The sequence below is a fragment of the Stomoxys calcitrans genome, chromosome 1, assembly GCF_963082655.1.
Source record: "Stomoxys calcitrans chromosome 1, idStoCalc2.1, whole genome shotgun sequence".
NCBI classification, from domain to species: Eukaryota; Metazoa; Arthropoda; class Insecta; order Diptera; family Muscidae; genus Stomoxys; species Stomoxys calcitrans.
In genome coordinates this window covers 194,168,058-194,191,944 of record NC_081552.1, presented here as the reverse complement: position 1 = coordinate 194,191,944, position 23,887 = coordinate 194,168,058, and the positions used below count along the sequence as shown (strand labels likewise).

Here is a 23,887-nt window from a genome sequence, read left to right as displayed (position 1 = left end):
AAGTTTGCGCCTGTTCCTTAGTGGAATGTTCATGGGCAAAATTTGCATTTGCTACGTGACGCCTCTAGTATAACATAACATGCAATATTTCAAACGATTTACGATAAATAATTCTTCCCTCTGCGGACTCAAGAAATGTACTCAATGGATATCCAATCAATAATTCAGGCTAAACTTTGTTAATATGTCAGTCACTAGCGTGCTTTTTGGGAGCTAAATTAGGTACAAGGCGTTTTTCTCTAATATCTTAACAAAATAAATTAACAAAAGTTTACTTTTACTTTATTTATGCCACACTCTTAGTTTCCCTACAACTTTTCCTAACAGCCTTTGTTATACATTGCAAGCTGTTAATTTCGAAATTCATACTCATCATTGTTTTAGCAAAGTTTCAAAGCCAAAATATTCAGTGGACGCCTATTACCTGTAATGACTATCGCAACGGCCAGTCGTTAAAGTACGCCACTCCAGGCTCTTGGCAAAGCAAGTTCATTTGAGTTTAGCATTCAGACAGAAAACGCAAATTATGCACGGTTTTATGAGGCTCATTTTGGCTTTGCTGCACATAAAGCTTCAGTCTTGTTTTTGTACGAATTTTTAAGTTAAAGGTTAATTTCACTTGGCATTGAATTGAAAGTTATACAATTGCAAGGTGAGTATACATATTGGGCGTCTGTCTTAAATTTAAAACATCACCTTCATTCAAATGGAGCAAATAAAACTCAAATCAGAGTTGCCAGTATGGTTGGGTTAGGTTAGGTTGAAAAGAGGTTGCGGATATTAATCCGCCCAATGCCACTATGGACATACCACAATGACTACAAAATACCAAAAATACCTACAGACCCATAAGCCTTTCGCCCTTTCTACTCAAAACCATAGAACGTATTTGGGACACCATGATAAAGAGTTGGACGTCCAGCGAACTGCTGAAATACAAACAGTATGCCTATGTCAAGGAAAGGTCGGTGGAGACTGTCCTGCACGAGGTTGTGCATAAAATAGAAGAATCCTTCGATGCCAAAACGTACACCCTGGCGGTATGCATTGACATCGAGGGGGCATTTAACAATGTGCGGACCGACACACTGATCTAATCCTTAGACCAGTACCGGTCCTTAGAGACTGGATAAACCATATGCTAAGGAACAGGTAGATAAATTGTATGTTCCATGGCATAAATATAAGGTAGAAAGTGGCACAGGGCACGCTACAGGGGGGCATTTTATCGCCACTCCTATGGATGATCACCATAAATGACCTATTACGGATGCGGACTGAGGAGGGATTTGAACCCGTCTGCTACGCAGACGATGTTATAATACCAGGATCCGAACCAGCTATGCAGAAGGGCCGAAAGGGTCTTGCATATGGCATATGACTGGGCTAGACCCAGGGGTTTCAAAGTTAACCCAGAGAAGATTGAAATATGCCTGTTCATGAGGAAGACGGAGGTGGGCCAATTTAACGCACCACGTTTCCTCAATAAAACGATTTCGATATCTGACAAGGTCAAATACTTAGGTGTGATCTTGGACAGGAAACTGAAATGGAAGTGTCACATTCGGGATCGTACTGAGAAGGCCCACAAATGTAGGGCACTATGTAGACGGGCCGTAGGCTCGAAATGGGGCCTGAATCCGAGGATAGTCTACTGGCTCTACAGGAGCATGATTAGACCATTACCTACAATACTTACCCATCAGTGGTTTGGTGAACTGCTAAGGAGAAAAAGTGCAACATAAGGACCATACTACAGGTTCAGAGAACATGTTGTCTTGGCATAGGCGGAGCGATGAGGACTACGTCAACTAGGGCACTGGAGACTATTCTAGATATCCGACCCATTAGCATTCATATTAAGCGTGAGGCTGCCACTGCGGCTATGAGACTTAAGACGATGGAAGAATGGATTGATGATGGGAGCAGCTCATAAAATCGCGGGATAATCGAGGCGATGATAGGAAACCTGGAAGGAAGGGAAGAGATTTTCGATCAGACACCTGAGATGAACCTTGAGGTCGAGTGCGAGGCACTGCAGCCATCGGCACTTGGATTGACGGAACCCTAGTATTGCCATCTGAAAGATCATGTAAGACGGATAGATCAAAGCTAGAGGACAGAGTGGGCCTGGGGGTTTGCATTGAGAACCCTGAACTGAGATCTGTTTTAAACTACCTGACCATAATACAGTCCTGCAGGCGGAGATCCGGGCGACCACGGAATGCGTGAAGTGGTGTGGTGCTAACGCGAGGACGTCGAGAACATCTTTACGGATAGCAAAATTGCCATACGGGCAATAACAACCAGGACGGTAACGTCACGAACAGTCTTGCAGTGTAACAAGAAGATTAACGCCTTCTCTGAGGATGACAAAATCCGCATCGTTTGGGTGCCGTGCCTTGACATATGCATGCTGTTTGTATTTGAGCAGTTCGCTGGATGTCGTACTCTTTATCATGGTGTCCACACTACGTCCCATGGTTTTGATTAGAAAGGACGTAAATAGAAATCAACATAACTTGCGAATATTTACCTTAGGGTACGACGAGGATAGGCAGTCTCCTAATTTTGCAGGCATTGTTTCTTTAAGGTGGATGGTGGCCTTTGAATTGAAGAGTCCTCCATACTGATTTCAAATAAATTGCCTTCAGAAATTTATTTCTTAAGAAAAAATATGGCAACGCTGGCTCAGACTTTACAGTCTGTGGAAAACCAAACTGAATATTATACATATTTACCAATAAAAGACGGTCAATTGTCCAACATGTAGATGGACGAATGGCTAGGTGGCTGAGAAGCCCTCTCCACTAGGTTAATGAATTGTGCATATCCACAATGGAACAGCAAAACGTTGCGATGAATTGTAATTATGTCGTTAAACGAGGCGTGTTTACGCTTCAACAGTGCGGCTAGACGGCTAAAATAAAATCAACATTTGTCCGCCAGCTACCTCCAATAAAACACCATGGGGCTGACCAATAAGTTTACATGGATTGGAGCCAAGCGTTATTGTTTTGATATCTTGGGTGAGGGAAAAAGCAATCAATGGAGCAAAAAAAAAAAGAGTCTAAAATTAACAAAACAAACTCCCCCTCAACCAAGCCGTTAGTTTTGTTCAAGACATACATAATAATTTGTATGTCCAAGACTTGAATACAAAGGTATTTCTTTGAGACTTAAACAAAACAAAAACAAACCAAACAATTTATATAATATACCCCGTTTCCCCCGTGCTTTACCCCTCCTGCACAAAATGGTGTGATGTAATATTTGGGCGAAAGGTTCAATGACTATGGGAGTGCATAAAAGAAATCACTTGTGTAGCTTGTAACAGAAGAGTGAATAGTTTCTAAGGTTTAATACATTTTTTTCTTGGCAAAATTCCATTTTTATACCCACTACCGAAGGATGGGTGTATATTCATTTTGTCATTCCGTTTGCTACACAGTCCGATTCGAGTTTAAGCTCAATAATAAGGGGCCTCCTTTTTATAGCCGAATCCGAACGGCGTGCCGCAGTGCGACACCTCTTTGGAAAGAAGTTTTACATGGCATAGTACCTCACAAATGTTGCCAGCATTAGGAGGGGAAAGCCACCGCTGAATATTTTTTTCTGATGGTCTCGCCAGGATTCGAACCCAGGCGTTCAGCTTCATAGGCGCACATGCTAACCTGTGCGCTATCGTGGCCCCACTAAAGGCGCCACCTTAAGTGGGGCCACCATATCCCATACTATCCCACATTTCGCTGAAATGTTGGGTAGTAAGTTGAGTTAGGCCACTCGACATCCTTCTTCAATTTGGTGCAGATCGGTACAGATGTGGATATAGCTGCCATATAGACCGATTTCTCGATTTAAGGTCTTGGGGCCCATCCAATACTCATTTATTGTCCGATTTCGCTGAAATTTGGGACAGTGAGTAGTGCAAGGCCCTTCGACACCTTTTTTTCAATCTGCTTCAGATCAGTCCAGGTTTTGATTTAGCTTCTATATATACCGATCTGCTGATTTAAGGTTTTGGCGCCATAAATGGCGCATTTATTGTCCGATTTCAGTGATTTGTGTTGGGCCCTTCGTGAGTTGTGTAAGGCCCTTCGATTTCCCTTGTGTACCCTTCACCATAGGATGAGGGTATACTAGTTTCGTCATTCTGTTTGTAACTCCTCGAAATAATCCTCTAAGACCCCATAAAGTATAAATATTCGATCTTGCCATGTCCGTCCCTTTGTCGAAAGCACCCTTACTTTCGAAGGAGTAAAGCTAGCCGCTTGAAACTTTGCTTTAGTGTAGATCAGTTGGGATTGTAAATGGGCCATATCGGTCCATGTTTTGATATACCTACCATACAAACCGATCTTGGATCTTGATTTTTGAGCCACTAGAGGGTGAAATTCTTATCCATTTTGGTTGAAACTTTGCATGAGGTTTTTTCTTATGATTTCCAAGAACTGTGATAAATATGATGAATATGATGATTTAAATCGGTCCATAAACCGATATGTCTGTCATATAAACCCATCTGGGATTGTGAGTTCTTGAGCCTTTAGAGGGCGCATTTTCTATCTGATTTGGCTAAGGTTTAGCATGACGTGTTTTTCGTTATGACTTCCAACAACTGTGCTAAGTATGGTTCCAATCGGTCCATAACCTGATGTAGCTGTCATATAAACCGATCTGGGTTCTTGACTTCGTGAGCCTCTAGAGGTCGCAATTATCCGATTTGGCTGAAATTTTGTACAACGACTTCTCTCATAACCTTCAACATACGTGTCGAATATGGTCAGAATCGGTCTATATCCTGATATAGCTCCCATATAAACCGATCTCCCTATTTTACTTCTTGAGCCCCTAAAGGTCGTAATTCTCATTCGAACTGACTGATATTTTACACAATGACTTCTTCTATGGTCTCCAACGTTCAATTCAATTATAGCGAGAATCGTATCATCACTTGGTATAGCTCCAATAGCATAGCAATTCTTATCTTTTATCCTATGTTTGCCTAAAAAGAGATACCGGGAAAAGAACTCGACAAGTGCGTTCCTTGGTGTAGGGTATGTAAGATTCGGCCCGACTGAACCCGGCCGCTTTTACTTGTTTAATTTGTCCCAGATCGATCTAGATTTAGATATAGCTACTATATAGACCGATCTGTCGATGTACAGTCTTGGCCCCATAAAGGCGCATTTATTATCCGACTTCGCTGAAATTTGTCACAGTGACTTATGTTAGGCCTTTCGATAACCTTCTTCAATTTGACCCAGATCAGTCCAGATTTGCATATAGCTGTCATATAGATCGATCTCTCTATTTAAGGTCATGGGGTCATAAAATACGCATTTATTGTCCGATTTCGCCGAAATTTGGGACAGTGAATTGTGTTGGGCTCTTCGACATCCCTCTTAAACCATAAAAGACGCATTTATTATCCGATTTTGCTGAAATTTGTTACAGTGACATATGTTAGGCTTTTCGACATCTGTGTCCTATATGGTTCAGATAGGTCTATATTTGGATATATCTACTATGGGTGCATCAATTATGCATTTTTCTCTAGATTATTACGATAGGTGGTCTGTCCATCTTTCGTAAGCACACTAATTTCCGCAGAAATAAAGCTAGGCGATTGAAATTTCAAGCAAATACTTCCTTTAAGTTTAGGACGTTTCGAATTGCAAATGGGAGTTATCGGTCCACACTATGTAGTCATTCCGTTTGTAACACCTCAAAAAATTTTACATTTTCTTGATCGCCCCAACGTTTTGTGTCGAACCAGCCATGTTCGCCCGTCTGTCTAAATCACGATAGCGGTCGAACGCGTGAAGCTAGTCGCTTTGCACAAACACTTAATATTGATGTAGGTCGTTGGGGATTGCAAATGGGCTATATCGGTTCAGATTTAGATATAGCTCCCATATAAACTGATCTCCCGATTTGACTTTTTGAGCTCTTACAAGCTGCAATTTTCTTCTGGTTTGGCTGAAATGTTGCATATGATGTTCCGCAACGACTTCCAACAGCTGTGTGAAGTACGGTTCAAATCGTTCTTTAACCTGATATAGCTCCCATATAAACCGATCTGCCGATTTGATTTCTTGAGCCCTACGAGACGCAATTTTTGTCCCATTTGGCTGAAATTTGGCAGGTAGTGTTTTGTAAGGACTTTCAACAACTGTGGCAAGTACGGTCCAAATCAGGTTTTAACCTGATATAGCTCCCATGTAAAGCGATCTTCCCATTTGATTTCTTGAGTCCTTACATTCCGCAATTTTTATCCAATATGGCTGAAAATTTGCATGCGAAGTTCTGTTACAACCTCCAACATCTGTGCCAAATACGGTCCATGTCAATCTTTGATCTGATATAGCTTGCATGTAAACCGGTCTCATGATTGTCCTTTTTCGGTTCCTATAGGCTTTAATTTTTGCTGGTTTGACAGGAGTTTGGTATGTGGAATAAAATTGTGCTCTAAGTTTATTTTGTATTAATTTAGAGCAGAATCCATTGTGGTGGGTTCCCAAGATTCGGCCCGGCCGAACTTGACACGTTTATATTTGTTTCTTGCTTTGAGGGTCAACATGTGACATTCTTGGTATATTTTGACCCCAAAAAAAAAAAAAAAAAAACACTATTAAACCTATCAGAGACTTATATTTTTCTATGTGTAAAATGATCAAATTTTAGACACCCACCCTTAGATTTAACAAAAGAATGGTAACACAATTTTAAAGGATTTCATATTGACTGTCCCTGTAGCTGCAGGATATAAAAAACAAACTAACATTTTGTCTACTTCTTTTTTTTTAACAATTTTTAGCCTTGGTCCTATAACAGTGAAGTACTCAGGTGGCCCTGAGCTGGCCCTACCCCAAACATACAAAAAATATAACAAAAAACAAATGAAAATATGTTTTGGCCTGTTGTGCAAAAAAGAAATTTTGATAATCTGAGTGAATGAGTGAAATCATAAAAAATATATTTAATTGTTTTTCGAAATCGCAGACAACGATTGATCGATTGTTCGATCCACTCCACAAGAGATTGTCGGCCGGGCCACATCTCACAAGGCATCAGCACCAGTGATAAAAAATATTAAAAATAAAACCACACATCCTAACAATATGATTGTTAAAATGGATCCCGATGAGAAGATTACATTACGGGTGCAGTATCTTGTCGATACCGATCCACTCGACTGTACATCAATGTATCCCATACCAACCAGAGCTCCAACCTATACCTTTGCCAGCACCATGCCTCTGGCAACACAATTGGCCACTATACTTCGCAATCTCAATGCACCACAAAGGGTAAGACGTTAAAAACACAGAAAACTATTTTTATAATAGAATTTTTGCGAAAAACCAAAACAAAAAGGATGTAATCCTTTGTGGCATAAACATGCAATAAGTTGGTGGCGGATTAAAATCTTTATTGGGCTATATTTAACATTGTTAATAGGTTTAAATATTTAATGGCTTTAACTATCTGTTTTGCTAATATCTTCCAGGGAATAGTGGAAATCTTGATCTAAGGATTGTTATATTGAAGTGAACATTCAAAGAATTTAAGGAGTTTATTATGCATTATCATATTTTTGTTGGATGAGTTTGCCACAATTTTGAAAATATTATGTTTTTATACCCTACACCACTACTGTGGTACCGGATATTGTAAATTTGTGACTTGTTTTGCTACGCCAAGAAGGATATGTAATAGACATAAAGTTATTTTGAATTAGCCATGTCCGTCTGTCTATCCATCTGTCTATCTGCCCATGTATTCTTGTAATCAAGGTACAGAATGCTTTTGTTGTCCCACTGTTATAAAACTTTGCCATGTCCCTTTTTCGGACCAAGGATAAACTCTATTTTGGAAAAAATCAGTTCAGATTCGGATATGCACATGCAAATTTGCTCATGAACAAACTTTTCACATACCAATGAGCGTTGTCCGATTCAAGTTTAAGCTCAGTGATAAGAATCCTCCTTTTAATAGCCGAGTCCGAACGACGCACTGCAGATAAGAACTAAAAAACTAGTAAAAAACAAGTAAAAGCGTGCTAAGTTCGGCCGGGCCGAATCTTATATACCCTCCACAATGGATCGCATTTGTCGAGTTCTTTTCCCGGCACCTCTTCTTAGACAAAAAAGGATATAAGAAATTATTTGCTCTGCAATTAGAGCGACATCAAGATAGGGTCCGGTTTGGACCACAATTAAATTAAATGTTGGAGACCTGTGTAAAATGTCAGCCAATTCGAATAAGAATTGCGCTCATTGGGGGCTCACGAAGTAAAATAGAGAGAACGATTTATATGGAGAGCTGTATCGGGCTATAGACCGATTCAGACCATAATAAACACGTATGTTGATGGGAGAATCCATCATGAGAGAATCCGTCGTTCAAAATTTCAGGCAAATCGGATAATAATTGCGACCTCTAGATGCTCTAGAAGTCAAAATCCCAGATCGGTTTAAATGGCAGCTATATCAGGTTATAAACCGATTTGAACCTTATTTGACACAGTTGTTGAAATAAAGAATAAAATACGTCATGCAAAATTTCAGCCAAATCGGATAATAATTACGCCCTCTAGAAGCTCAAGAAGTCAAGACCCAAGATCGGTTGATATGGCAGCTATATCAGGTTACTGACCGATTTGAACTATACTTGGCACAATTGTTGGATATCATAACAAAACACATCGTGCAAAATTTCCTTCAAATCGGATAAGAAATGCGCCCTCTAGAAGCTCAAGAAGTCAAGACCCAAGATCGGTTTATATGGCAGCTATATCAGGTTATGAACCGATTTGAACCATACTTGGCACAATTGTTGTATATTATAACAAAACACGTCGTGCAAAATTTCCAATCGGATAAGAATTGCGCACTCTAGAGGCTCATGAAGTCAAGACCCAAGATCGGTTTATATGGCAGCTATATCAAAACATGGACCGATATGGCCCATTTGCAATACCAACCGACCTACACTAATAAGAAGTATTTGTGCAAAATTTCAAGCGGCTAGCTTTACTCCTTCGGAAGTTAGCGTGCTTTCGACAGACAGACGGACGGACATGGCTAGATCGACATAAAATGTCACGACGATCAAGAATATATATACTTTATGGGGTCTCAGACGAATATTTCGAGTAGCTACAAATAGCATGACGAAATTAGTATACCCGCCATCCTGTGGTGGAGGGTATAAAACAATTTTTTAATTTGTATACCCTACACCACCACTGTGGAATAGGGTATTATAGATTTGAGCATTTGTTTGCAACGCTAAGAAGGAGAAGATCTGGACCCATTGGTAAGTATACCGATGGACTCAAAATCACTTTCTGATTCGATTTAGCCATGTGCATCTGTCCGTCTGTGAGTCCATGTATTCTTTTAATCAAAGTTCAGGTCGTATTTGTTGTCCAATCATCACGAAATTTTGCACATTCGTTTGGCCCAAGGACAAACGTTATTGATTTTGATAAAAATCGGTTCAGATTTAGATATAGCTCCCATATATATATATATATATATATATATATATATATATATATATATATATATATATATATATATATATATATATATATCGCCCGATTTGCACTTAAATAGGCGTAGTAAGGACACTTTTCAACCAATCTGCACAAAATTTGGCACAGATTGTGTACCAATCTTAACATATCCGCAATCTTAACATATCCGCAAATTTTCATCCAAATCGGTTCAGATTTAGATATAGCTCCCATATATATGCATCGTCCAATTTGCATTTAAATGGCCCTAGTAGCTACAAGTTTCAACCGATCTGCACAAAATTGGGCATGGATTGTTTTGTTACTGATTTTAATACTTTTGCAAAATTTCATCCAAATCGGTTCAGATTTAGATATAGCTCCCATATATATGTATCGCCCGATTTGCACTTAAATGGCCCTAGTAGCAACAATTTTCAACCGATCTGCACAAAACTTGGCAAGGAATGTTTCGTCACTGATTTTAACATATTTGCAAAATTTCATCAAAATCGGTTCAGATTTAGATATAGCTCCCATATATATGTATCGCCCGATTTGCACTTAAATGGCCATAGAAGCTACAATTTTCAACCGATCTGCATAAAATTTGGCACGAATTGTTATGTTACTGATCTTAACATATGTACGAGATTTCATCAAAATCGGTTCATATTTGGATGTAGCACCCATACATATTTATTGCCAGATTTGCACTTATATGGCCATAGTAACAAAAATTTTCAAACGATCTGTTTAATAGTCGGTTCAGATTTAGGTATAGTTATCATATACATATATATTGCCCGAATTTATGATTGAAGGGTAGGTATAGGGTATTATATAGTCAGCTCCACCCGACTTTTGTCTTTCCTTACTGGTTTTTTTATAAATCTCTCTTGAAAAAAATACTACGTCAATACAAATGCCTTAAATAATGAATTTGTAAAATTTTATCAATATTCGAAAGATAGGCAGATGAACGAATATAGCTATTGTAGATTGACGGAAAAGCGTTACAAACGGAACTACGAGATTAGTATGCCTCTCATTAAATGGCGAAGCCCATAAATATTAAAGAGCGCCAGAAATCATTTTGATTTGATTATAAACGTAAATTATCCCCCTTTTTATGAGTGGTAAACTCCCATTAAAAAGGCTTTTCATTTTAAAGAAGTCTATTCCCACATTATTTTTATTGGCCATAGAAACCAAAGCCAAGCCAAAACAAAAAAAAAAAAAAAGAATAATAGAACTTTGGCTGTAAAAGTTCTCATCTTCAATCTTCTTTCTGAAGTTTCTTCATTTCTTTTCTTTTCCCACCAAATTATGATAAATTCCCAAATCCTATAATCAATCAAATCTCAATTTATTTGAAAGCATGCATTGATGTCAAGAAATATCAAAACGGTTTATTTGCCTGTTGAAGATAAGAAATTATGGATCGTATAAATTCCCAATAAACGGGGAACCTGAATTATATTCCCAAGAATTGATGGTCATTAGCATTTCAGCAAATCAGTGTCGCGATAACATAAATATTCTGGAAGAACAAATGAACAAATGATGGCTCAAAAGCCATAAACCGTTAATGTTAAAAGATAATAATAACTTTTATTGAATTTTAATTAAATGAAAAAGCCATAAACGGTGTTTACAATGAAAATGTCAGAAAATAGCGAATAACTGCGAATCTTGTCAATTCATGGAAAATATTTGTTATGTGCACTGTAAAATACCGATTATATATTGCCCTTAAGACAGATTTCGTATTCAATGGCATCTTTTCAGAATTTTCAATAACTGCTAACGATGCACAATGGGTTGTAATTTGAGAATGACCCTATAAGGGTCAAGATCAAGCATTCTATTTATATCAATAGAGTAAGCTAAAATAAAAAATTTCTATTTGCTTTATTTGTAGGAAATATTCCGGTTTTATGTTTCATATTTATTATACCCTCCACCATAGGATGGGGGTATACTAATTTCGTCATTCTGTTTGTAACACCTCGAAATATGCACCTGAGACCCCATAAAGTATATATATTCTTGATCGTCTATGACATTTTAAGTCGATCTAGCCGTGTCTGTCCGTCCGTCCGTCTGTCTGTCGAAAGCACGCTAGCTTTCGAAGGAGTGAAGCTAGCCGCTTAAAATTTTGCACAAATACTTTTTATTAGTGTAGGTCGGTTGGGATTGTAAATGGGCCAAATCGGTCCATGTTTTGTTACAGCTGACATATAAACCGATCTTGGGTCTCTAGAGTGCACAATTCTTATCCGATTGGGATGCAATTTTTTTTTTGTTTTATTATGATATCCAACAACTGTGCCAAGTATGATTCAAATCGGTCTATAACCCTATATAGCTGTCATATAAACCGATCTTGGATCTTGACTTTTTGAGCCTCTAGAGTGCGCAATTCTTATCCGATTAGAATGAAATTTTGCACGACGTGTTTTTTATGATATCCAACAACTGTGCCAAGTATGGTTCAAATTGGTCCATGTTTTGATATAGCTGCCATATAAACCGATCTGGGGTCTTGACTTCTTGAGCCTCTAGAGTGCGCAATTCTTATCCGATTGGAATGAAACTTTGCACGACGTGTTTTTTTATGATATCCAATAACTGTGCCAAGTTTGGTTTAAATCGGTACATAACCTGATATAGCTGCCATATAAACCGATCTTGGGTCTTGACTTCTTGAGCCTCTAGAGTGCGCAATTCTTATCCGATTGGAATGAAATTTTGCACGACGTGTTTTGTTATGATATCCAACAACTGTGCCAAGTATGGTTCAAATCGGTTCAAAACCTGATATAGATGTCATATAAACAGATCTGGGGACTTAACTTCTTGAGCTTCTAGGGGGCGCAATTCTTATCCGATTTGGCGGAAATTTTGCAAGACGTATTTTATTCTTCCTTTCAACACCTATGTCAAAAAACGTTCAAATTGGTTCATAACCTGATATAGCTGCCATATAAACCGATCTGTGATCTTGACTTCTTCAGCCTCTAGAGATCGCAATTATCATCCGATTTGCCTGAAATTTTGTACGACGGATCCATGTCATGACCATCAACATACGTGTTTATTATGGTATGAATCGGTCTATAGCCTGATACAGCTCCCATATAAATCGATCGCTCTATTTTAATTCTTGAGCCCCCAAAGGGCGCAATCCTTATTCGAATTGACTGACATTTTACACATGTCTCCAACATATAATTTAATTGTAGTCCAAACCGGACCATATCTTGATATCGCTCTAATAGCAGAGCAAATCATTTCTTATATCCTGTTTTGCCTAAGAAGAGATGCCGGGAGAAGAACTCGACAAATGCGATTCATGGTGGAGGGTATATAAGATTCGGCCCGGCCGAACTTAGCACGCTTTTTTTTAATAAGCATTGTTCATATTTTGCCAGTTCGTTGTTATTAAGCACTAAAAATAAAAAAATGATTTCTATCTTTTCTTGGTGCTTTTTTCGTTTATGTGGTTATTGTAGTTAAACCGCACAATATTTATGGTGCATAATTTTTGCATTAAAGACCAGATAAAATAGAAATAAAAGAAAAAAAAATATGCAACAACAATTAGTCATAAAATAAGTCAACAACAATGTTTGGAAGACCGATTAGCCAAAAAGATTTTGGAATATATGAATAATAAACAAGAAACTGTTGCTTTGAAATGGGCCTCCTTGAATTGTATTTGCTCAACGCCATGAATCATATACTAAAAAATCGATGGCAGACAAATAACACACTACCTTACTGCCGCCTTAGGTTAGCATGGCCGTTTGTTAAATGTTTCGACTTATACAATTTAAAACCATTGAGATACCAAAGTTTTAATGTTGTAGTTCCAGAATATAATTTCGGGTCCAAAGCGAACCCACCATGTCTGCACCAGTGTAATCCAACTCGACTATCGGGATATTTTAAAAACTCTTGCTGCTATTATTTGTATTAATAAGTTTTTTATTCTTTTTTTCAGGTATGTTATAGTTTCACTGCATTAAAATATCCCTGGTATGTACATATTTATGAAGAACTACAAAGAATCGGTTCATATAAAACTAGCATACTTCCGATGAGCTTCGCTACATCCGATGATAAACCCAATGTCAAGGTGTACCTGTATTCCAATTTGGAGAGCTGTAGCTCAATCTGTAAATGAAGTGCCCTTTTGTACGTTTTGGTAGCTTAAAGTACGAATTTCAAAAAAATATCTTACAGTCGGCCGATATAAACTATCAAGGGATAACTGTATTCCAGTTTTGAGAGCTGCAACTCAAGTGTCATTTTGAACGTTTTTGTCCCTCGTCCAACATAACATATGTGCACGTGTAGCATCGATGCATAAGTGTTGAATGCTCTGCACAAACTGAATTGTTACAGAAATGGCAGTAGGTCCTTGTTTTCCGCTGCCGTCCGTACTCAGAACGGTATAGGCGACATGACGGTATGCTCGTTCTAGACGCAAATAACAGTGCAGCTTCTTCTGCCGCTCTTCATAATATGTAACAAGTAAAAGCGTGTTAAGTTCGGGCGGCCCGAATCTTATATACCCTCCCCTATGGATCGGAGTTCTTTTCCCGATATCTCTTTTTAGCCAAACAAAGGATTCATGAAAAGAATTGTTATGCTATTGGAGTTATACCAAGTTGTGGTCCGATTCAGACCATCATTGAAATGAATATTGCAGATCATAGTAGAAGTCATTATGTAAAATTTCAGCCAATTTGAAAAAGAATTGCGCCCTTTAGGGGCTTAAGAGTAAAATAGGGAGATCGGTTTATATAGGAGCTGTATCCAGCTATATACCGATTCAGACCATATTTGACACGTATGTTGAAGTTCTTTGGAGAAACCGTTGTACAAAACTTCAGCTAAAGCGGATAATTATGGCGCCCTCTAGGTGCTCAAAATTCACGTTCCCAGATCGGTTTATATGGCAGCTATATAAGGTTTAGACCCATTTCCACCATACTTGGCCGTTATTGAAAGTCATAACGAAACACTTCATGCCGAATTTCAGCCAAATCGGATAGGAATTGCGCCCTCTAGTGGCTTAAGAAGTCAAGACCCCAGATCGGGTTTCATTGCAGCTATATAAGGTTATGGACCTATTTCCACCATACTTAGCACAGTTGTTGAAAGCTATAACGAAACACTTCATGCAAAATGTTAGTCAAATCGGATAAAAATTGCGCCCTTTAGTGGCTCAAGAAGTCACGATCCCAGATCGGTTTATATGGCAGCTATATAAGGTTATGGACCGATTTTCACCATACTAAGCACAGTTGTTGAAAGTCATAACGAAACACTTCATGCAAAATTTTAGTCAAATCGGATAAAAATTGCGCCCTCTAGTGGCTCAAGAAGTCAAGATCCCAGATCGGTTTATATGGCAGCTATATAAGGCTATGGACCTATTTCCACCATACTTAGCACAGTTATTGAAAGTCATAACGAAACACTTCATGCCGAATTTCAGCCAAATCGGATAGGAATTGCGCCCTCTAGAGGCTCAAGAAGTCAAGATCCCAAATCGGTTTATATGATAGCTATATAAGGTTATGGACCGATTCGAACCATACTTAGCACGGTTGTTGAAAGCCATAACGAAACATGTCATGCCGAATTTTAGCCAAATCGGATAGGAATTGCGCCCTCTAGAGGCTCAAGAAGTCAAGATCCGAGATCGGTTTATATGACAGCTATATCAGGTTATGGATCGATTTCAGCCATACTTAGCACAGTTGTTGGAATTCATAACAAACCAACTCATGCTAAAGTCCAGCCTCATCGGATAAGAATTGCGCCCTCTAGTGATTCATGAAGTCAAGATCCAAGTTCGGTTTATATGACAGCTATATCAAAACATGGACCGATTTGTACCATACTTGGTACAGTTGTTGGATATCATAACAAAACACGTTGTGCAAAATTTCATTTCAATCGGATAAGAATTGCGTCCTCTAGTGATTCAAGAAGTCAAGATCCAAGTTCGGTTTATAGGGCAGCTATATCAAAACATGGACCGATATGGCCCATTTACAATCCTAACCGACCTACACTTATAAGAATTATTTGTGCAAAATTTCAAGCGGATAGCTTTACTCCTTCGAAATATAGCGTTCTTTCGACCAAAAATAATTTTTGCACGATTTTTTTACAAAAATCCCAAAAATGTCCATTTTTCGCATATTTTTGTAAATTTGCTGGCTAAAAATCTTTACCCTTTTGCATTTTACAAAAAAAATCTTCGATCATTAGGCTCGTCGAAGGAGAAACAAACAAGCGTGTAAAATTAAATGACAAAAAACTTAAAAATTAAAAACTTCGGCAGAGCCCGGCCGAGATTCGAACCTTCGTGGCAGCGAGAGCCGTTGGCGTTGTCTAGCGTTCAAAGCTAGTAATACGACTTCCAACAGATGCTCAGAATCATGTGTATGCCTTGGGAGAAGTGTAATTGTGTAGACAAAAAATCTATCATTGCACAAAAACACATGAATTGGGAAAAGTACAGCTAACAGTAAGGGGTGTCGAGCGTGGATAGGTTAGAATAGGGTTGAAAAGAAATTGCAGATATTAATCCGCTCCATGCTGCTATGAACATACACCTAAGCCGGTATTCGGCTTGTTGTGCGCCCTCAAAACTAAAAAGTAACCCAGAAAAAGACATTTTTTAGTTAGGAATTCCGTGCTACTTACAAAATCCTTAATTGTTTTCCATACCACTTCCCTAAGTTGGTTCATGTCTGCTATTGTGTACCCACCCGCCGGGCAATGACATAGGAAATGCTCCAACGTCTCACCATCTTCGCCACATGCCCTACACATGCTATCACTTGCCGTACCAATTTGGAATAAGTGAGCTCCCAGCCCTATGTGTCCCGTTATGACACCAAAGGCTATACTGACCCCCTTCTTACTTACTTTCAGTAATAGCCTCGTCCTCTACCGATCCGGATCACTCCATAGGATTTTCCCGTCCTACCGACTGTTTCGCTGTTCCACAGTGTAACATGCTCTCTCGTTGACCACGACCTAACTCGGACTGCATTGACCCTAAAGGCTTCTGGTTAAACAAGTTTATTGTATGCAGTCCTCTGGCCTTCACTGCCCAATCGTCTGCTTTTTCATGCCCCCTTAGTCCGCTATGACGCGGCATCCAAACGATGTGGATTTTGCCATCCTCAGCCTTAACCTTACCTTTCTGGTTGTTATTGCCCTGATGGTCAGTATACTGCCCGTAAAGATGTTCATACTCAACGTCCTCGACTTAGCACCACACCACCGCACAACATATGCCGTAATCGCCCGGATCTCCACTTGCAAGACCGTATTATGGTCAGGCAGTCTAAAACAGATCTCAGTCCTAAGGTTCTCAATGTAGAACCCCAGGTGCACTCTGTCCTCTAGCTTTGATCTATCCGTGTAACATGATCTTCCAGATGGCAATACTAAGGTTCCGTCAATCCAAGACTGTGCCGCTGGCAACAGTGCCTCGCACTCAATCTCAGGTGTCGTCTCAGGTATTCGATCGGAAACCTCTTCCCTTCCTTCCAGGTTTCGTATCGTCGCCTTGATATATCGTATGATGGTATGAGCTGCTCCCATCCTCAATCCGTTCTCCCATCGCCTTAAGTCTCATAGCCGCAGTGACTACCTCACATATAATCCGTATATCAATGGGTCGGATATCTAGAATAGTCTCCAGTGCCCTAGAGGGCGTGGTCCTCATCGCTCCGCCTATGCCAAGACAACATGTTCTCCGAACCTGTTGTATGGTCCTTATGTTGAACTTTTTCTCCTTAGCAGTCCACCAAAGTACTAAGGCGTAAGTCAGTATTGGTCTAATCACGCTCCGGTAGAGCCAGTGAATTATCCTCGGATTCATGCCCCATTTCGAGCCTATAGCCCGTCTACATAGTACCCAACATCTGTGAGCCTTCTCAGTACGCTCCTGAATGTGACACTTCTAATTAAGTTTCCTATCCAAAATCACTCCTAAGTATTTGACCTTGTCAGATATCGAAATCGTTCTATTGAGGAAACGTAGTGCGTCAAATTGGCCCACCTTCGTCTTCCTCGTGAACAGGCATATTTCAGTCTTCTCTGGGTTGACATTGCCATATGCAAGACCCTTTCGGTCCTTCTACATAGCTGGTTCGGATCCTTATCCCTAAGAAGTATTATAACATCTTCTGCATAGCAGACGGTTTATAGCATCCGTAATAAGTCATTTATGCCGGTCACAAAATGCTCCCCTCCGGAGTGCCTTGTGCCACTTTCTCCTTTATATTTATGTCATGAGACCCACAATTTATCCCCTTGTTCCTTCGAATAATGGCGAGACCATTAGAAAAAATTTTCAGCGGTGGTTTCCCCTCCTAATGCTGGCAACATTTGTGAGTACTAAGCCATGTAAAACTTTTCTCCAAAGAGGTGTCGCACTGCGGCACACCGTTCGGACTCGGCTATAAAGATTAGGCCCCTTATCATTGAGTTTAAACTTGAATCGGACTGCACTCTTTGTATGTGAGAAGTTTGCCCCTGTTTCTTAGTGGAATGTTCATGGGCAAAACTTGCATTTGCTCTGTTGTAAAGTCTGTGGACCTCTTTCCCAATATTGCGTATCTGCCCGGTCATACCGGGGTTTTCTTGGACTGAAGACTGAAGACAACTTTCTTCGAAAGACCCCACTAGTGAAGTCGTAATCTTATTGACATTGTCGCCAATGTCTTCTATGCTTGGGCAATCTATATTATCTTGTCCAAGCCTTCTTCTGAGTAGTCTTCCGAATTTTGTCCAGTTGGTTTTGAACTTATTACGGAAGCTTATCGGATTCAGCGCTATCTGTGCTATTCTAAACCCAATGTAGCGTTGGCCAGAGAAGGAATGCTGCATGGAGAACCACCTCCAATCCTTGATATAGCTAATATATGTTAAAAAAATTTCATTCAAAGAACTTGACAAATGTGATCCATGGTGGAGGGTATATAAGATTCGCCCTGACCGAACTAAGCATGCAAAATAAATTTTTAACCCACCACTATTGGATGGGGGTATACTAATCTAGTCATACCGTTTGTAACACCTTAAAATATTGACCTAAGACTCCTTAAAGTATATATATTCTCGATCGTCTCGACATCCTGAATCGATATAGTCATGTCCGTCCGTCCGTCTGTCGAAATCACGATAGCGATCGAATGCGTAAAGCTAGCCGCTTGAAATTTTGCACGGATATTTAGAATTGACTTAGGTCGTTGGATATAGATATAGCTTCCATACAAATCGATTTCCCGATTTGACTTCTTGAGCCTCTGGAAACCACAATTTTTCCGATTTGGCTGAATTTTTGCATGTAGTGTTCTGTACTGACTTCCAATAACTGGTTCAAGTACAGTTCAAATCGTTCTATAACCGAATATAGCTCCCATATAAACCGATCTCCCGATTTGACTTCTTGAGCCCCTGGTAGCCTTAATTTTTGTTCGATTTGGCTGAAATTTTGCATGTGGTGTTCTGTTAAGACTTCCAATAACTGTGCCATATACGGTCCAAATCGGCCAAGAACATGATTTAGCACCCATATAAACTGATTTCCCGATTTGACTTTTTGAGCCCCTGGAAGCATCAATTTTCACCCAATTTGGCTGAAATTTTGGACATAGTGTTCTGTTTTGACTTCCAACATCTGAACTATGTACGGTCCAAATCGGTCAAAAACCCTTCCCTTATCCTAATTTTCAGAAATGCCAGATCTGGGAGATGGGTAGTGCGATTTAAGCGAAATTTTGTGTCCAAATTTCGGATGGGGTACCTAGAGGGGCCGCCGCACCCTAAAACCTACCAAACATATATTTAGACCAATCACGACAATATGGGACTCAAATGAAAGGTATTTAGGTTAAGAAAACGTATCTGATATCCAATTGTTGGACCAAGTCCTAGGGGGACCACCCCAACCCCCAAAACACCCCAAAATCGGACATATTTACCGACCATGGCAATATGGGACTCAAATGAAAGATATTTGCGATTAGAATACGAATCTAATATCGAAATGTGGGTCCACGTTTGTGGGGGTCCACCCCTTCCCCATAACACCCCCCAAACTGGACTTATTTACTGCCCATGGCAATATGGGGCTTAAATAAAAGGTATTTGAATGTAGAATACGAATCTGATATCCAAATATGGGAACAAGTGTTTGGGGGGCCGCCTCTTACCAAAAACATCCCCCAAAGGGGACAAATTTACAACCATGGCAATATGGGGCTCAAATGAAAGGTCTTTGGGATTAAAGCACGAATTTGATATCAATATTTGGGAAAAGTGTCTTTGGGGCAACCCCACCCCACAACACCATCCAAATACTAAATATTTTCTGACTATTGCAATACGAGGCTCAAATAGGAGGGCTTTTAAAGTGGAACACGAATCCGATATATATTTTCAAGACCAACTCACTGAGTGGCCGCCCATCCCCCAAAACACCCCCCAAGCCGGTCATGTTTGCGCCGACTATAGAAATATGGGGCTCTAATTAAAGGTATGTGGGAGTAGACCACGTATCTGATATCAACATTAGGGGCCAACTGTCTAGCGGACGTCCAAATTAAGGACCATGTATTTAGGGCATCACCCCTGTCCCAAAACACCCCCAAAGGGTTAACATTTTTCGACCATGCCAATATGTGGCTCAAATGAAAAGTATTTGAGATTAGAAAACGAATTTGATAACCTATTTTGGGGCCATGTGTTTGGGGGACGACTCATCGTGTAAACTCCTCCTAAGCCAATGGCAATAAGAGCACGATGCTGATATTTGTTCAGGGCCAAGTATCTGGGGGACCACATCTCCCCCGAAAACACCACTAAATCAGACATCATGAGAATATCGGGCTGAAATGAAGTATTTTAAGAATGGAGTACATCCTACATCCAAACTGAAATTCGTAGACCAATAAAGATCATATGGGATTCGGATAAAGGCACTGTTAAACTGTTAGTCACGTTAGCATGGTATTTCACTAAAAGATCTTTAATTGTCGAAAATAAGTATTCCAAGGAAACTTTTGTTCCATATAAAGTGAAAGAAGGCGCATCGGAGCAGGCCCGGGTCAGCTAGTTATAAATAAAGTTCATCAATATGTTCTCCAATCTCAGACAGTGAGATTTTTTTATAAGTGTCTTACCTCGCCTTTTCAAAAATGTTGGAAACGGGTACCATACCTTATACCTTACCTTATAAGACGTTTATAAACTCACAGTCATGAGATGGATGGAACACAAGTTCAATTCTCGGCAGCTCAAAAAACTTTAGGCAATTTTTAAAAAAATCTCTGCACACGTTGTCGAAGTGTTAATGGCTGTGAATAATTCCAAAGGTTTCATTTACAAAAAGCTGATGTAAGCACCCCGCAAACCAATCCTCTCATGTGACTTCTTAAGGTCAAAAAATCCCGATTTTGTAGCATTTCGACATTTTTCCTTTTTAAAACCTCCTTAGAATGGGCCCAAGAACATTTTCAGATGTTCCTACTCATGTGGTCATGACTTTTTATACAATTTTTCAACTGAATCATCTTTTATCTTCTGCAACAAGAGCTCTCTTTCTTTCGGATTCCAACTGGCAGATTCCAACTACTCAATGTGATTTGGATTTGGACAAGCAATATGTCTACGCATTTTCAAAAGTCCATTATGAGTCAATAATAACAAATTAATCTATAAGTAAATATTTATCAGAAAATAATACCTTAGCAGCAGTTGGCTGTTTTTGTTCCACAATAAATAAATAGAAGGAAGATATAGAAATTCGAAAAGTGGTACGTTTCAAAAATAAGAAAGTTCTTTGTTTAGCCAAGCCTTATGGCATAGAAACGAACTTTGTCCTCCGTTTACTATCAATGATTTTTCTACATTTTTAAATTTGCCTACAAACATGCTAGGATTTCTCTCATATCTATGAGAGCTTTTTGAGCGATTTTAACTTAGATATGGAGAAATTCATTCTAAAAAACCTCTAAAAGAAGTTTGAAATGGCTGAAGGCCTCATACGTTACGTCAACATTGGTGAAGGGTAGGCGAGGTTAGGTTTAAGTGGCAGGTTTAAGAGTCATCAGACTTACTTAGAAGTTTTCGTTTTACCACGGAAACGGGAGAAGGAAGATGCCTTCTACCGTTAAACTATCCAAATCGCTATTAAAAGACCACTTGCGAATGTTCACATCCGCTAAAACAGACTCAAAGAAAAGAGAACTCAGTTCCACCTCAAGTAGAACTGAAGGCCTCACACGATACGCCAATAATAGTGAAGGGTAGGTTGGGTTGGGTTAGGTATAAATGGCAGTCAGCCATCAGACTCACTTAGACGCTTTCGTCCATTGTGATATCACAGGAAAAGGAGAAGGAAGATGCCTTCTAGTTCCTACTGTTGAACCATCAAGATAGCTTTTAAAAGTCCACTTACTTGCGAATGTTCACAATCTAAAGTTCTCAACAAAAAAAGAGAACCTAAAATTGAACTCCTTCTGACTGCCAGTGCGTGACACACACACAGCAGATGTTCTATAGTCTCTTCTTTCTCGACGTCCTCACAGCTTCCTTAGAAGTCGTTACTTGCAACCTTTAGCTTGTCAGCAAAAATGCAAATTTTGCCCATGAACATTCCACTAAGAAACGGGGGCAAACTTCTCACATATCAATGAGTGCAGTCCGATTCAAGTTTAAGCTCAATGATAAGGGACCTCCTTTTTATAACCGAATCCGAACGGCGTGCCGCAGTGCGACACCTCTTTGGAGAGAAGTTTTACATGGCATAGTACCTCACAAATGTTGCCAGCATTAGGAGGGGAAAAACTTGTCAGCAAGTTTTTTGATCCGACATGACTAAGAAGTCTGTTCTAGCTAGCGGCAGGGAAGCGGTTGTCTAGATAAGGAATGTTCACAACCCAACCTTTGTGTCATCTTTTCTTTCTTGCCCTTCGGATCTGATCCTAGAGAGATGGCTTACACGTCGCTATAGTCATACCCTCAGATTCTAGCTCCCCTGGAATGTGTAAAATTCCTAGTCTCGCAAGCTCGTCTGCTTTTTTTTGCTCCATGCGATATTTTTGTGGTCCGGCACCAAGGACAAGTGAATTTTGTACTGTTAAATTTTCAACATCGGTGCCAAGTGTGGCTCAAATCGGTTCATAACCTGATATGGCTCCCATAAAAACCGAATTCGGATTTTGAGTTCTTGAGCCGCTAGAGGGCGCAATTATAATCCGAATTGGCTAAAATTTAGCATAAAGTGTTTTGATTTGACCATCAGCAACTGTGTATGGTTCTAAGTATGGTTCAAATCGGTTCATAACCTAATATAGCTCCCATATAAACCAATGTCGGATCTTGAGTCCTTGAGCCGCTAGAGGGCGCAATTATTATGCGATATAGCTGAAGTGTTTTCTTGTAAATTCTAACAACTGCGTCCAGTATGGTTCAAATCGGTACAAAAACTGATATAATTGATATCCCATATAATCCGATCTCGGATCTTGACTTCGTGAGCCTCTAGGGGGTGCAATTCGTATCCGATTTAGAAGAAATTTTGCCCAACGACTTCTAGTATCACCTTTAACAAACGTTAAATATGGCCTGAATCGGTCGATAACCTGATATAGATGTCATATAAACAGATCTCCTAATTTAATTTCTTGAGCCACTGTAGGGGGCAATTCTTATCCGATTTGGGTTAAATTTTGCACAATGAATTTCACTTTGGTCTCCAACAGCCAAGCTAAGTATGACTCCAATCGGTTCATAACTTGGTATAGCTGAAATGGCATAGCAATTCTTATCCATTATCCTTTGTTTGTCTATAAAGAGATATGGGGTAAAGCACTTGAAAAATACGATCTATGGTGTAGGGCATATAAGATTCGGCCGGGCCGAACTTAGCATGCTTTTCCCTTAAAATATGGGTCCCATATGTTTTAAGGAAAACCAGTAAGGATAGGTAAAAGGGCGAGCGGAGCCGACTATATAATACCCTACACCACCATATCTGCCTACTGCTATTAAGCAAATGTGAGAGCAGTAAAACTTAATAACGATCCCCACAAAATATGGCTTCGTTAGCCACAAAAGTGCATATTAGATGAAACATATGCATATATAAAAGGTGATTTTTTAAGAGCTATAGGAAAGTTTTTCAAAAACACATAAAATTCAGAAAAATGCATGAAATCTTTATTTGAATCGATAGTACGGTCCATATAATTTTATGTTTGAAGATTATTTCATGCAAATCTTGACCGTAACTGCGCCTCAAATGGCGTATCC

The 23,887-nt window shown here is 39.5% G+C and overlaps 1 protein-coding gene across 8 annotated transcripts in view; it reads left to right on the top strand.

Moving 5' to 3' along the window:
- The window catches only part of LOC106092475 (FH1/FH2 domain-containing protein 3), a 419,829-nt gene that overhangs the window by 220,336 nt on the left and 175,606 nt on the right, over positions 1-23,887 (top strand). For 3 of the 8 annotated variants that reach the window (XM_059364069.1, XM_059364071.1, XM_059364072.1), the window contains exon 3: positions 6,821-7,313. The exons of the other annotated variants lie outside the window; for them this stretch is intronic. In XM_059364069.1, the coding sequence (XP_059220052.1) occupies positions 7,125-7,313 (189 nt within the window). In that variant the 5' untranslated portion in view covers positions 6,821-7,124. The remainder of the gene's footprint in view (positions 1-6,820; positions 7,314-23,887) is intronic. 8 annotated transcript variants of the gene reach the window in all.